The following is a 16,141-nucleotide window of genomic DNA, read 5'->3' as shown; positions in this document are numbered from 1 at the left end:
TCATTTACCTTTCGTGTCTCCCCTATTTCTCCATAGATTGTAAGCTTGCGAGCAGGGCCCTCACTCCTCTTGGTCTCTGAGCTTATTCTGTAAAGTCTTTACATTTTAGAGCAGGAAAGATGTATATCTTTGTACCGTGTTAACCAGTAGATAGAAAAATATTCAGAATTGACAGTCATCAGTGGTTGATACCTTTTAATGGCTAACTGAAAAGATAGTAACACATTGCAAGCTTTCGAGACTACTCAGGTCTCTTCATCAGGCATTGACTAAATCTGAAGAGTCACATATTTATGCACAATACAGCACAGAAAAAATGCAATTGATGAGACAAGTGACGTGAAGCAGAAATGATTATGGGAGAGGGAGAAACATAAATATTGGACCAGTTCATAGATAAGGAGTCTGGATGTTTTATTGTACTCTGATTGGGGTCTCCTAATGTGTTGTGATGTCCCCACAGGGTCTTAGGAGCAAATTCCTTAACTGATGTAAAAAGACATAAATCCATGCGACACATTCATTCCAGCATTGAGAGTGTCAAAAGTCGTCATAAATTTATACTCACAGACTCTTCTCTCTCTCTGAGATGTGAAGTTACCTTTCAATACCAGTAATTTCATATCCATGGTGTTGTGGTCCATCATACAAAAATGTTTTGCCACAGGTAGATCCATTCTTTTTTCTCTTATTGTGTGACGATGAGCATTCATCCTTGTTCTAAGCTTTTGCCCTGTCTCCCCCACATACAGACCCCAAGTTGGACATTTAGTACAAATAATTAAGTACACCACATTAGATGTAATGCAGCTGAAAGTATCTGGGATCTTGTAGTCCTGATGTGAATTGGGGATCTTTATCGTGTCCGTGGTCATTATAAATGGACAGGTTTTACATTTTTTCTGGTTGCAAGGAAAGGTTCCAGCAGCTGTTGGAGAGGACAGGGAGCTTCTGACAATGATGCTTCCTAGATTTGGGGGCTGCCTAAAGCACAGTAGTGGGGGGTCTGGAAAAATGGATTGTAATCGGGCATCTTTTTGTAGTAAAGGTTGAAATTTCCGTGCAGTTCCCCTTAGCACTTCCAGATTTGGGTTGTAGGTGACTACTAGAGGCACCCGGTTATTTTCTTCTTTAGCTTTGTAATGTAGCAGGTGATTCCTTGACATTCTGGTGGCTCTTGTAATTTGGTTTTCAATTGTTCTTGGATGGTAGCCCTGATTCAAAAAGGTCTTTTTGAGGCGACCAAGGTGTTTGTTTCTATCCATGGGGTTGGAACATATACAATTGTATCTGATGGCTTGGCTGTAGATAATAGAGTTCTTTATGTGTTTTGGATGGAAACTGTCCCATTTAAGGTATGTTGGACGGTCGATTGGCTTCTGATACAGGGATGTCTCTATTTCATTGTTTTTTTAGCTTAATGATGGTGTCCAAAAAGTTAATCTCAGTGCTGGAGTAGTTGAGTGTTAAATTGATGGTGGGATGAAATTGATTAAACTGTTCGTGGAACGTCTTTAGCTGTTGCTCAGACTCCGTCCAGATGATTAAAATATCATCAATGAAGCAGTAGTAGGCCAGGGGCCTGATGGGGCATGAGGACAAAAAGTCGCTTTCAAGCTTGGCCATGAAAAGATTTGCATACTGTGGAGCCATTTTACTTCCCATAGCTGTGCCAGTCTCCTGTAGATAGATCTTGTCAAATTCAAAGTAATTGTGGGTGAGGATGAATTTTATAAGTTTCACCACAGCATCAGCATCAGTCCCTGTGTTTTCCATGAAGAATTTGCTGGCATTTAATCCATCTTGGTGTGGGATATTAGAGTACAAAGATTCCACATCCATGGTGGCCAGGATGGTTCCTTCTGGTAGAGGACCTATTGCTCCTAGTTTATTCAATAGGTCAGTTGTGTCCTGAATGTAGCTAGGTGTATCCTTCACCAGTGGTTTAAGAATACCCTCTACCCATCCAGATACCTGCTCAGTGAGGGTGCTCACACATGAAATAATTGGTCTTCCTGCATTTCCAGATTTGTGGAAGCATGTAGAATGTCCCTATTCTTGGACTCTCTGGTATCAGGTCATCCTGATCAGTCCATAAGAGCCGGTGATGACTTGATACCAGAGAGTCCAAGAATAGGGACATTCTACAAGAAGAAAATAACCGGGTTCCTCTAGTAGTCACCTACAACCCAAATCTGGAAGTGCTAAGGGGAGCTGCACGGAAATTACAACCTTTACTACAAAAAGATGCCCGATTACAATCCATTTTTCCAGACCCCCACTACTGTGCTTTAGGCAGCCCCCAAATCTAAGAAGCATCATTGTCAGAAGCTCCCTGTCCTCTCCAACAGCTGCAGGAACCTTTCCTTGCAACCAGAAAAAATGTAAAACCTGTCCATTTATAATGACCACGGTCACGATAAAGATCCCCAATTCACATCAGGACTACAAGATCCCAGATACTTTCAGCTGCATTACATCTAATGTGGTGTACTTAATTATTTGTACTAAATGTCCAACTGGGGGTCTGTATGTGGGGGAGACAGGGCAAAAGCTTAGAACAAGGATGAATGCTCATCGTCGCACAATAAGAGAAAAAAGAATGGATCTATCTGTGGCAAAACATTTTTGTATGATGGACCACAACACCATGGATATGAAATTACTGGTATTGAAAGGTAACTTCACATCTCAGAGAGAGAGAGAAGAGTCTGTGAGTATAAATTTCTGATGACCTTTGACACTCTCAATGCTGGAATGAATGTGTCGCATGGATTTATGTCTTTTTACATCAATTAAGGAATTTGCTCCTAAGACCCTGTGGGGGCATCACAACACATTAGGAGACCCCAATCAGAGGACAATAAAACATCCAGACTCCTTATCTATGAACTGGTCCAAAATTTATGTTTCTCCCTCTCCCATAATCATTTCTGCTTCACATCACTTGTCTCATCTATTGCATTTTTTCTGTGCTGTATTGTGCATAAATATGTGACTCTTCAGATTTTGTATTAGTCAATGCCTGATGAAGAGACCTGAGTAGTCTCGAAAGCTTGCAATGTGTTACTATCTTTTCAGTTAGCCATTAAAAGATATTAACCACTGAGGACTCTCAATTCTGAATATTTTACATTTTAGAGGGGACTTTTACCAATAATTAAGTGCTGCACAATATGCTGGCGCTGTAAAAATAAAAATTATTATTCCTTCTATTTTGCCGACTATGGTGCCCTTCTCCATTGATTACTCTCTTCATATCAGAGGTCCAAAATTGGTAAATCATAGCTTGGTGATCCTTGCTTTGAGTGGCATGTCTGGTTTGATTTGTTTATTGTTCTTGCCATCCATGGTAATCGATAACATCCTTCTCCAGCACCACGTTTCAAAGACGTTGATTCATCTTGTGTCTTGTTGTTTATTTCGCATCCATATGTTACCTCAGAAAAGACCAGACTATGGAGGAGCCGTGTCTTCGTCGCCCGTGAATTGTTCCTCCATTTGAAGACCTTGTCCAGTGACTTCATTGTTGATTTGCCCATCGCTATTCTCCTATTGACTTCTGGTATCGTCACTGAATCTTGAGTAATCATAGAACTAAAAATCCCTCCATTTTTCAGAATGTAGAGGATTTTTAATAAGAGGTTGTCATAGAAAATATAAAAAAAAATTCTCTGACCTCACTCACCCCTGCCCCTCCTTTTTCTTAGCACATCGATTTCCAGTAAGGAAACAAGAGCTGACAGTCTCCTAGACAATAGACTAATAGGCAACTGGATGTGGCTGAACAGTGAATCAACTTAATTAACATGCAAGAGCTCCTTTTAGGACAAAGACCACAAGGATGTCTTTTGGTGTGTAGACAAGAATTATAATTTGGACAGGTGATTGAAATTTAGAATAATCAGGAGAACTACAATAAGGATTACAACAATAAGTTACTTGTGTTTATAGCAAAATGGAAGGGTCTTTGTCCCCAAATAATGCATTTTGAATTTAAGTGACACTGTGGTTTCCTGCAGGGGTTAGACTTACAATAGCTAGCCTAGACTCGATGTCTCGGAAAGAAAAGATGGAATATCGGAGTTTGTATAAATCAGATATTGATAAGACATACATTTTCAGTGCCAGGACGAACTAGGGAATAAGATACGAAACTTATTTTTTCATAACCGTACCCCCTGTCTATAGGCCACAAATCGGTAATAGGCAAATCACTGACAGCAGCAATGTCATGTTTGGTGTCTGGGTAACAGCAAAAGCCCAATAAAAAATATTGCAGCAATCTCGAACTTCTGTGGGCATCCGGAGAGGAGTTATCGCATAAGTTGGAATTTCCATAAAATCCTGAAGGGCTGAGGACAGCCCACAACCTGGCCCATGTGGGGGGAAGGTGTGTGGGTGTCACTCAGGTGCTAATAAAAGATAAAGCTGAATTATGATCTTGGTTCCTATGGAGAGTTACACACCGTGAATGCATGGAGCCCGTTCACTGAATGTCCTCAAGCGAAGTGCTCTCCTTCGGCTGAGTTGACTCGTTTCTGCAAGTTCTTTTGTTAAGCTCTTATTTTATGCACCTGTATATGCTGTATTATTTTGACCCCTTTTGTAAAATCTATATATTTTTCATAAACACTCCCTCTCTTAGGATTAAATATAAAATGTAACAGTTCTGTTCCTTTTGTTCTGTGAACCACGCCTTGAAGCTATATGCTACCTACCAGACCTCCAGTGAGCTTGTGTATAATAAAAAAACGACTGGTGGTGGCAGCGAGTATTGCTTGGTTATCATGGAGTTAGCAGTGATCATACGGGCATATATACATATTCCATGCGCTGGAATTGGAGGTGTATATACCATACACCCACTGTCAGTTTCCCCATAACCGTCCCATTAGTGGTGACAGTCTGCGACCTCCTCCATTAATTGTCAGCCTATCGTGTAATTGTACGGACGATGGGGGGCAGCAGATAGCTGTTCGACATAAAGATTGAGCAGGGGGTTGGACCAGATGGCCCAGGAGGTCCCTTCCAACTCTACGATTCTATGATCACAGCAGGTGGTTCTGCGTGACCCTCCCAGGCTGCGATAAATTCTCGACAGAGGTGAATTTAAAAATTACTTGTTTTAACATATACTGTACTTTGCAATTTTATCCATTTATAATAATGACACTAACCCTTTAATCCATAGTTGTAGGTAAACTTCGTAATATAATATACAAGTACATAGGTAGGTTTGGAAATTGACTCGAAAAGCAACCAATCCATGATGCTGGAATAGCTGGACTCACCTGCAATGTACAATGATGGGATGGTTGCCCGTCTGTTGCTGCTGTTTTTGGACGGCTGCAATCAGATCTATCATCCCTTTACCTTCTGCAGGAATTCCTATCTCAGGCCAGCCATGGAAATGGAACTGACGAATCAGTCGTGGTTGTTTCTCCTGCATAAATATATTGCAAAACGGTTACTAAGCTTTATTTCCAAATTCACGTTGAAGCATGGGATTGCTGAGAAATGCCTCGAGCGGTTCTGAGCACTTCATACAGTATTATTTCAGTACATTTCTTCACTCCTGGCTTTTCCTGGCACAAAGATGCAAGATATTCTCACAAAACCTGAATGTATCATAGAGAACACTCGGCCCACTGAGCAGTACTGTGCATGGGAGAGTCGGGCGAGATAACTGCCAGAAGGCCGATCGGCCAAGCCATTGTTCATCCAACAGTATGGGAGCTTTAGAGCAGGGGTCTCAAACTCGGCAGAGTAAATGGGCCGCACATAAAAAAATTTAAGCTGGCAGACCGCATTCCTTTCAAACCTAATACAGTCACAAGTGATAGCGGTATCTAAGGGGTTAAACGGCTGCGATCGGTGCTAATACCAATCATGGCCGTTCAAACAGGTTGTCAGCTGCGATGTACAGCTTACCTCAGTGGATGATAGTGTCGGCTCTGCATGTGAGCCAGCGATATCACCTCACTGTACACACACAGCCACAGTCACCTGCAAAATCCAGCAATGGTGGGAAGTCACGCCTCCGCTCTCTGCGCGCTGGCGTGGTCATTACACAGCGCCAGAGGGATGTCATCACGCAGGGCCACAGCCACTACGGAGCGGCGCACTCCTCCTCTCTTCTAGCGTTAGCAGTGGCGTAGCTACAAAGTTATGGGCCCTGGTGCAAACTTTCAAATGGGGACCACCCAATGCCAAAATACACACACATCTCCGCTCAGTACACCTCGTACACACGCGGCTCCGCTCTGTACACCTCGCACACACACGGCTCTGCTCCGCACACCTCGTACACACTCTACTCTGCTCCGCACACCTCGTACACACACAGCTCTGCTCCGTACACCTCGTACACACTGCTCCGCTCCGTGCACCTCGCACACACACACGGCTCTGCTCCGTACACCTCGTACATACACGGCTCTGCTCCGCACACCTCGTACACCCACGGCTCTGCTCCGCACACCTCGCACACACACGGCTCCGCTCCGTACACCTCGTACATAAACGGCTCTGCACCGCACACCTCGTACACACACGGCTCCGCTCCGTACACCTCGCACACACGGCTCTGCTCCGTACACCTCGTGCACACACTGCTCTGCTCCGCACACCTCGTACACACACTGCTCTGCTCCGTACACCTTGCACACACATTGCTCTGCTCCGCACACCTCGTACACATGCGGCTCCGCTCCGTACAACTCGTACACACGCAGCTCTGCTCCGTACACCTCGTACATACACGGCTCTGCTCCGCACACCTCGTACACCCACGGCTCCGCTCCGTACACCTCGCACACACACGGCTCTGCTCCGTACACCTCGCGCACACACACTGCTCTGCTCCGCACACCTCGTACACACACTGCTCTGCTCCGTACACCTTGCACACACATTGCTCTGCTCCGCACACCTCATACACAGGCGGCTCCGCTCCGTACACCTCGTACACACATGGCTCTGCTACATCCACCCTGTAAACCCCTCCTGACCCCACACAGAAACTTACCCAGCCAGCACCATGACAACAGCACAGACAAAGACAGCAGCGTTCTGCATACAGAGGCCCCTGATCATGTGACCCCCTGACTCCTCCCCCTCCTGTGACCTCATCACAGGTCCTGTGCACACAGAACACACAGCTATCGCCGCACTCCTGGATGGCTGCGTGCTTTCCCCCTTCTACCTGCCTCAGGGGGGTGGTGAGACATGGTGGGCCGCGTGTTTGAGACCCCTGCTTTAGAGGGAATTAAAAACTAACCATTTTTCGTTAGTGTTGGATACAATTTTCATCAATTTTTGGTCCATGTTTCTATCGTTACCACCTATGTGGCTGCTGTTTTTCCTCATATGAATACACAGATACATAAAGTGGAAGAGCGGACGTCTGAATGAGGCCTTATTCATATATCTTTAGCAAGACGGAGACATACGGAAAGATGTGTGAATGTAGAATAATTTTATATACACCCATCTTTTTCAGGTGAATTATTTTCGGATTCCGCCTGAAAAAGCACTGCGAAACCATCGCAAAAAAAAAAAATGGACATAATGCGAAGCAATGTCAAAACGACATTGTTGAGCACATGTTTAGTCTACTGTCATTTACGTTAACCCCTTCAAAGATCAGAAAACAAGTTTTGCGTCTGGATAAAGCTCTGAAATGCCTCCAATATTACCTGGCTGCTTGTGGCTAGGAAGTCTCTGATACTGATTGCTTCCAGTAAACGATCACTCTTACTTTCTATAGTTATCTCTCCGTGTGTCACAGCGCCCTCAGATGGCCAGTACTGGCAGCATTTCTCCTGATGGAGGGAAAATAATCAGAGTAACAGTATTTTAGAGGAGCGCTCCTTCTTCATCATATGGATCATTATGAGCTAGGATGCCATAGGACATATTAACCATTGCCTTTTCCAGTTATTTCTCTTTACCTGCTCCCTTTCCTGCAGTTCTGTGAGAATCACAATTGTGTGACACTTCCACTCCCACACCATCCTCCAGAAGTCCTCCACCGTGTGCGGCAGCGGACCTTGCGTTGCGATAAAATAGTCTTTTTGTCGATAGCCCTAAAAAAAAAAAAAAAAAAAAGGATAAAGGCAGAAAATATAATAATTGTATGCATGAATCTTATGATGAGCTACTTATAATAAGTACACATATGCTATGCCATCAGTGTATAGAAATATCTATAGCATAAGAAATGAGAGTATAAAAAAGAAATAAGCAATAGGAAAGAGTAATAATTGAGAGGAATTCATCATGGGTGTATACAAAACTCCATCAGTAAACTCTGCAAAGAGAACTTCTTGCAGTTTGTGACGCATGCACGACTTAAAGAGGTTATCCGCTGCCATACAGAACTGCTCACTTCCGCATCATAAGTGAGCAGCGTCGATAACGTTACTCTAGACATCTGGCGAGTCCTGTGCACGATCCGTAGGCACTGTACTCTTTAATAACTCCTTTAAAGGGAATCTGTCAGCAGGTTTTTGCTACCCCATCAGAGAGCATCCTGATGTAAGGGCAGAGACCCCGATTCCAGCGATGTATAATTTACAACACTGGATGCTGTCGTTTTTTTTTTCTCCTGCTGCAGATCTTACAGTTCTCTGAATGCTGAGCCCTGTATAACCCCGCCCACATCACTGATTGGCTGCTTTCTGATTACACTCTGCATAGCCAGAGCTGCCAATCAGTGCTGGGGGCAGGGTTAGACTACTGAGCATTGTTTTTTTGTCCTCTAGCAAAAATCTTCTGCTGACGATAAAGTGATTTTATAAAAATAAACTACACTAAGCAGCCCAGTAAGTGACACATCGCTCGAATTATGGTCTCTGGCTCCTACATTATTCTGCTTTCAGATTAGGTAGCGGAAACCTGCCGACAGATTCCTTTTAAAGTGACGTTTAGGAAAGCATATTTAGGTCCAGGCACATTAGACTGCACAAGGATAGCACACTGACCAACGTTACTCCATTTAACACCGCACATCAGTAGCCTTTATTAATCTTCTTCCTTTCCTGAGTCCATTCGTAGGATCTTACCAGCAGCGCAAGGAAAACCGCCTGATCCATCACAGACGTGTTATCTATCTACAGAAAGCAGACGGCGATGGGTGCCTGATGGTACATAAGACCATGGGATCATCATGCCGACCACTTCTAACATATTATGTAAGACCACTCTTAGTGTCCGCGACCATCACGGCGAGCATTTATTACACAGAAGGTCAGAGAGATGACACCACCCGCTCATACACTGTGTTATGTCTACATTTGCTGTATCTTCTAAACAAACTTAATTACAAAAATGTAACCTTATCTAAACATAAAATATAAATGCGCCAGCACTTGAGGCGTATGGGAAAAGATGAAGGGCGCGCACAGGGGGAGGGGGCAGCGTGTCATGTTACAACAGCCCCTAGTATGTTGACACATGTGTGGTGAATCCTGGTTACACCCTGTATTGTGGGAGCCGTCTACTTTCCAGCTTTTGTTTCACAACATTCTCAATGACTGATCCCGGCCCCTGCACAGTCGCCAGCTTGTTTTACATCTCTCGGCAAAGCAGGTCATGCCGCTCTCAGCCCGATAAGCCTTAAGGGAAAATATTGAGATGTTCCTTTTCAGGATGTCTCATCACAGACATCCGCTTTAGTATTTGCAGCCACTGTTTCAGGTCTGGATCTAGGGAAACCGCTGCAGAAAGCCGTGCCCAGCCAGACATATTAAAAGGTTTCAGAAAATTCCTGTCAACAGCTTCATTTTTTTTTAAAACTGTGCTTTACTCACTCTCCCCAGATGCAGCACTGAGTTTCCGCTGTTGTTTCTGGTGTCTGTCATTGTCTGCAGCACTGACATCATGTTGACAACACTGCAGCCAGTCGGTCAGCTCAGTAGATCTGAGCGGTTTGTGCTCTCCATTCCAGCAAAGCCGCTGAGCTCAGTTATTGGCCGCAGCGCTGTCGACTTGACATTATATATATATATATACACACACACACACACACACACACACACACACACACATACATACATACATATATATATACACTGAAAACAGGAGTGGACAGCACCTCCAAAAATCATACAATGATCTAATATAACTAAACATGACTGTAAGAAGCCCACTGCCACATCACTCTTTTTCTCAGCATATTGCATGATCTGTTCTTTTTTTCTTTGGAACAGCATTTGGCACAGGTGATTTTAATTAGCATTTGGCACAGGTGATTTTAATTAGCAGGAGACTGCAAATTAAGGGGTCTAGCCCATATTTGCTTTCACAGAAGAGCTTGATGGAGGCGATTTTCATTGCTCCTTACATTTAGTGTTGGTGCTGTGTGGCAGCCACTGTTGCTGTGGTTTTGTGCTGGTGGGGCGATGCGGTCTGGAGTCATGGGGTTTCTGTTTTGCAGCATGGGTGCTGTGAGACACCAGGCCGTCTGCCCTGCCGCTGTACTGGTGGTCGGTGTGCGGCTCCGCTCCGTGGGGGCGATGGGGACTCCTTTCATTTGGTGTTGGGGTTGGCACTGTGTGGCGACCATTGTTGCTGTGGTCTTGTGCTGGTGGGGCTGCGCGGTCATTAGATCATTGTATGATTTTTGAAGGTGCTGTCCAATGTAAATATATATAATAGCTGAAGAGCCTGGCGTTGCCCGGGCTTAGTAACTAACTGTGGTTAGTTATAACAAATTATAATGATTATATTGCACAGAAATTGTCGATGTATGTCATCTCCTCCTGTATATAGTGTATACCTGTGTGTCATCTTTCCCTTCCATCTGTACACAGTGGAGGTGCAGTGTTCCCGCAGCACAGAGCATTTCAGTGCGGTGGCTCCACCCCCTGACGCTCAGTTCTGCGCATCTGAGGCCGCGGTGTGAGGAGCAGTCGTCGGAGGTGCCGGGCGCGGTGACTTCTGAGGATGCTCGGGGGTGGGGAGTCTGGGATGTGCACAGGGGGCGGGAAGCCCGGGATGTGCTTGGGGGGTGGGGAGCCTGGGATGTGCGCAGGGGGCGGTATTGCTCTGCTCTGATATTTGTCTGCTGATAGACAGCAGTCGGGATACCGGGATGTATGATGTGGGATATTAGGGTAGTAGTCCGGTGGCTCTGGCTGGCGGGATGATGTGGGATATTAGGGGTAGTAGTCCGGTGGCTCTGGCTGACGGGATACTGTGGGATATTAGGGGTAGTAGTCCGGTGGCTCTGGCTGACGGGATGATGTGTGATATTAGGGGGAGTAGTCCGGCAGCGCTGGCTGACGGGATGATGTGGTATATTAGGGGTAGTAGTCCGGTGGCTCTGGCTGACGGGATGATGTAGGATATTAGGGGTAGTAGTCCGGTGGCTCTGGCTGGCGGGATGATGTCAGATATTAGGGGTAGTAATCCCGTGGCTCTGGCTGACGGGATGATGTGGTATATTAGGGGTAGTAGTCCGGTGGCTCTGGCTGACGGGATGATGTGGGATATTAGGGGTAGTAGTCCAGTGGCTCTGGCTGACGGGATGATGTCAGATATTAGGGGTAGTAGTCCGGTGGCTCTGGCTGACGGGATACTGTGGGATATTAGGGGTAGTAGTCCGGTGGCTCTGGCTGACGGGATGTTGCGGGATATTAGGGGTAGTAGTCCGGTGGCTCTGGCTGATGGGATGATGTGTGATATTAGGGGGGAGTAGTCCGGCAGCGCTGGCTGACGGGATGATGTGGTATATTAGGGGTAGTAGTCCGGTGGCTCTGGCTGATGGGACGATGTGGGATATTAGGGGTAGTAGTCCGGTGGCTCTGGCTGACGGGACGATGTGGGATATTAGTGGTAGTAGTCCGGTGGCTCTGGCTGACGGGATGATGTGGGATATTAGGGGTAGTAGTCCGGTGGCTCTGGCTGACGGGATGATGTGGGATATTAGGGGTAGTAGTCCGGTGGCTCTGGCTGACGGGATGATGTGGGATATTAGGGGTAGTAGTCCGGTGGCTCTGGCTGACGGGATGATGTGGGATATTAGGGGTAGTAGTCCGGTGGCTCTGGCTGATGGGATGATGTGGGATATTAGGGATTCCATTTATGTACTCATTTCTGTTAGGAACGGCGGAACGCACTAAATAAAAATAAATAATAAAGTGCGTTCGCGGCTCGGGGTCCACCGTGCAGTAAGTGTAACAACCGCTGCTGAGTGAAGACAGAGGAGCAATATGGCGGTATGATGCGTACGGGTTCAACTTCACCCAGAGTGCGCAGAGCGGACTCTATTCACACACAGAGGTGCCGCAACAAAAACATACAAAACGCTGAACCTGTTAGTGACACAGGCTTCAGGTAAATGCACACACGGTATCTGGTCACAGGAGCAGGACCCAAGACAGAGGAGCTGCGTCCCTCTAGACCTACAGTGTGTGCAGCGTCGCTGTTGCGAACGCCTAGGAGGTCTGCAACTGCAGCGCGGCGTAGGACACTGCCGCTCAACGACAAAGCCAGATAGCAAGCGCGATGTCGGACGCTAGCGTAGCGGTGTGCACAGTGGCTTAAGGCTTGCCACTGACTGGCGCTGTCTGCTAAACTAATTCCCTATCACCATGCATAATATCAGAGGGAAGGGGTTTCAAATGAGTCAGTCACCAGAGTTATACATCCGTCACCATTCACACATAGCAGTATAGTCTATACTAGCGCATGGCGGAACGGCCATGCGCGCTTTTTATAGCCGTGCGGGACCTTCCAGATCTCCGAGATGGACCAATGAGATCTGGAACAGGACCTGGGCACATGACTCCCGATCTCCAATGGGAGATCATCTCGTGAGCATGCCCAGTAGGAATACAGAGGGACTTAGTCTCTGGAACGGTCTGCTGCAAAGTAATCTCCTCTGCAGTAGAAAGACAGCAGGAGACCGCAGAATGTGAGGCTCTGGATTCCTGCAGAGCAGACGTAGAAACCTGACGCCTAACACATTTCTGTAAGTCTTGGATCCCTTTCTTCTTTCTGTAAGTCTTGCTCATTGAGGTGTAATACAGCTTTTCTCCTTGAGAAAGCAGATTTCAACCTTGTAATACCATATAGTTAGAAATTGTAAAGAAGGACCAATTTAGAGTGGCATTAGTTGTTGCTGTATAAGTAAGTTTAAAGTGAACCAAGCATTGTCAGGTTGGCGCTGTTACACCGATCAAAATGATACCTGGGTTGGAGAAATCCATCTTGTGTTTCTTTTTTTAATCTGTGTTTGAATGTTTAAGTTAATAAGATGCTTCATGCCAGACAAAGAAGTTCCTGATTCTGGGCTCCCCCTGCAGTCTGTGTCGGCACGGCAATAAATTGTGTTATTTCCAGCTTTACAGAAGGACCACCACCATAGAAATGAAAAGAATAACAGGCCTCAGTCACCACAACTGTCTACAAGGAAAACTGTTGCTCATAGCAACCAATCACAGCTCAGCTTTCATCTTTTAAACAGCTCTGGTGAAATGAAAGATGCTTCGTGATTGGTTGCTGTGGGCAAAACAGGCAGTGTAACCTGTGTGACTATGAAATGTGTGTGTGTATATATGTGTATATATATATATATATATATATATATATATATATATATATATATATATATACACTAATATTATGTTCTCTATGCCTATGCATTTTCTCTTTACCCCTGAGCAACATCCATTTATGGATTGACTAGTGTTTTTACCTGGTGCATAATCAGTTTTGTTTTTTTTCATCTGTCCTACCATCCCTTTGTACTATTTATATGATACCTGTTACTCTTTTTCATGATTTCCTTAATAAAATATTTTTAATTTATAATTTTTCTTCTTCTATATGCATTTCTTTCCATATGGTGTGTGTGTGTATATATATATATATATATATATATATATATATATATTTGTGTGTATATATATATATATATATACATACAGTGGGGCAAAAAAGTATTTAGTCAGTCAGCAATAGTGCAAGTTCCACCACTTAAAAAGATGAGAGGCGTCTGTAATTTACATCATAGGTAGACCTCAACTATGGGAGACAAACTGAGAAAAAAAAATCCAGAAAATCACATTGTCTGTTTTTTTTTCATTTTATTTGCATATTATGGTGGAAAATAAGTATTTGGTCAGAAACAAAATTTCATCTCAATACTTTGTGATATATCCTTTGTTGGCAATGACAGAGGTCAAACGTTTTCTGTAAGTCTTCACAAGGTTGCCACACACTGTTGTTGGTATGTTGGCCCATTCCTCCATGCAGATCTCCTCTAGAGCAGTGATGTTTTTGGCTTTTCGCTTGGCAACACGGACTTTCAACTCCCTCCAAAGGTTTTCTATAGGGTTGAGATCTGGAGACTGGCTAGGCCACTCCAGGACCTTGAAATGCTTCTTACGAAGCCACTCCTTCGTTGCCCTGGCGGTGTGCTTTGGATCATTGTCATGTTGAAAGACCCAGCCACGTTTCATCTTCAATGCCCTTGCTGATGGAAGGAGGTTTGCACTCAAAATCTCATGATACATGGCCCCATTCATTCTTTCATGTACCCGGATCAGTCGTCCTGGCCCCTTTGCAGAGAAACAGCCCCAAAGCATGATGTTTCCACCACCATGCTTTACAGTAGGTATGGTGTTTGATGGATGCAACTCAGTATTCTTTTTCCTCCAAACACGACAAGTTGTGTTTCTACCAAACAGTTCCAGTTTGGTTTCATCAGACCATAGGACATTCTCCCAAAACTCCTCTGGATCATCCAAATGCTCTCTAGGAAACTTCAGACAGGCCCGGACATGTACAGGCTTAAGCAGTGGGACACGTCTGGCACTGCAGGATCTGAGTCCATGGTGGTGTAGTGTGTTACTTATGGTAGGCCTTGTTACATTGGTCCCAGCTCTCTGCAGTTCATTCACTAGGTCCCCCCGCGTGGTTCTGGGATTTTTGCTCACCGTTCTTGTGATCATTCTGACCCCACGGGATGGGATTTTGCGTGGAGCACCAGATCGAGGGAGATTATCAGTGGTCTTGTATGTCTTCCATTTTCTAATTATTGCTCCCACAGTTGATTTCTTCACTCCAAGCTGGTTGGCTATTGCAGATTCAGTCTTCCCAGCCTGGTGCAGGGCTACAATTTTGTTTCTGGTGTCCTTTGACAGCTCTTTGGTCTTCACCATAGTGGAGTTTGGAGTCAGACTGTTTGAGGGTGTGCACAGGTGTCTTTTTATACTGATAACAAGTTTAAACAGGTGCCATTACTACAGGTAATGAGTGGAGGAAAGAGGAGACTCTTAAAGAAGAAGTTACAGGTCTGTCAGAGCCAGAAATCTTGTTTGCTTGTTTCTGACCAAATACTTATTTTCCGCCATAATATGCAAATAAAATGAAAAAAAAACAGACTGTGATTTTCTGGATTTTTTTTTCTCAGTTTGTCTCCCATAGTTGAGGTCTACCTATGATGTAAATTACAGACGCCTCTCACCTTTTTAAGTGGTGGAACTTGCACCATTGCTGACTGATTAAATACTTTTTTGCCCCACTGTATATTAGATTAGATATTTATTATACAGGGCTTTACTCTTACTGTTTCTCTTATTCATTCTCGTCTCGACTATTGTAACTCTCTTCTAATCGGTCTCCCTCTTACCAAACTCTCCCCTCTCCAATCTGTCTTGAATGCTGCAGCCAGGATCATATTCCTCACCAATCGTTACACCGATGCCTCTACCTTGTGCCAGTCATTACACTGGCTACCCATCCACTCCAGAATTCAGTATAAACTTATTACCCTCACCCACAAAGCCCTCCATGGCTCAGCACCACCCTACATCTCCTCCCTTGTTTCAGTATACCATCCTACCCGCGCCCTCAATTCTGCTGATGACCTGAGGTTAGTATCCTCAATAGTCAGAACCTCCCACTCCCGTCTCCAAGACTTTACACGTGCCGCGCCAATTCTTTGGAATGCACTTCCCAGGTCAATACGATTAGTCCCCAATCCCCACAATTTTAAGCGTGTCCTGAAAACGCATTTATTCAGACTGGCCTATCGCCTCAACGCATTAACTTAACCTATCCCTGTGTGGCAGAGCCAAAAGTTTTACCATAACCAGGTTCCCAGCATCATGTTCCCACATGCTTTATG

At 44.9% G+C, this 16,141-nt stretch overlaps 1 protein-coding gene across 3 annotated transcripts in view; it reads right to left on the bottom strand.

Moving 5' to 3' along the window:
• Nucleotides 1-16,141, bottom strand: part of PTPRE (protein tyrosine phosphatase receptor type E) — a 228,061-nt gene that overhangs the window by 19,557 nt on the left and 192,363 nt on the right. For all 3 annotated transcript variants that reach the window (XM_073546345.1, XM_073546346.1, XM_073546344.1), the window contains exons 16-18: nt 7,956-8,090; nt 7,701-7,826; nt 5,295-5,446 (exon numbers count right to left, since the gene is read on the bottom strand). In XM_073546345.1, coding sequence (XP_073402446.1) covers nt 5,295-5,446; nt 7,701-7,826; nt 7,956-8,090 — 413 coding nt within the window. The remainder of the gene's footprint in view (nt 1-5,294; nt 5,447-7,700; nt 7,827-7,955; nt 8,091-16,141) is intronic.

This window comes from Dendrobates tinctorius, unplaced genomic scaffold (assembly GCF_039654945.1).
Source record: "Dendrobates tinctorius isolate UK_male_01 unplaced genomic scaffold, ASM3965494v1 ptg000147l, whole genome shotgun sequence".
Taxonomy (NCBI): domain Eukaryota; kingdom Metazoa; phylum Chordata; class Amphibia; order Anura; family Dendrobatidae; genus Dendrobates; species Dendrobates tinctorius.
This window is presented reverse-complemented; position numbering and strand designations above follow the sequence as displayed.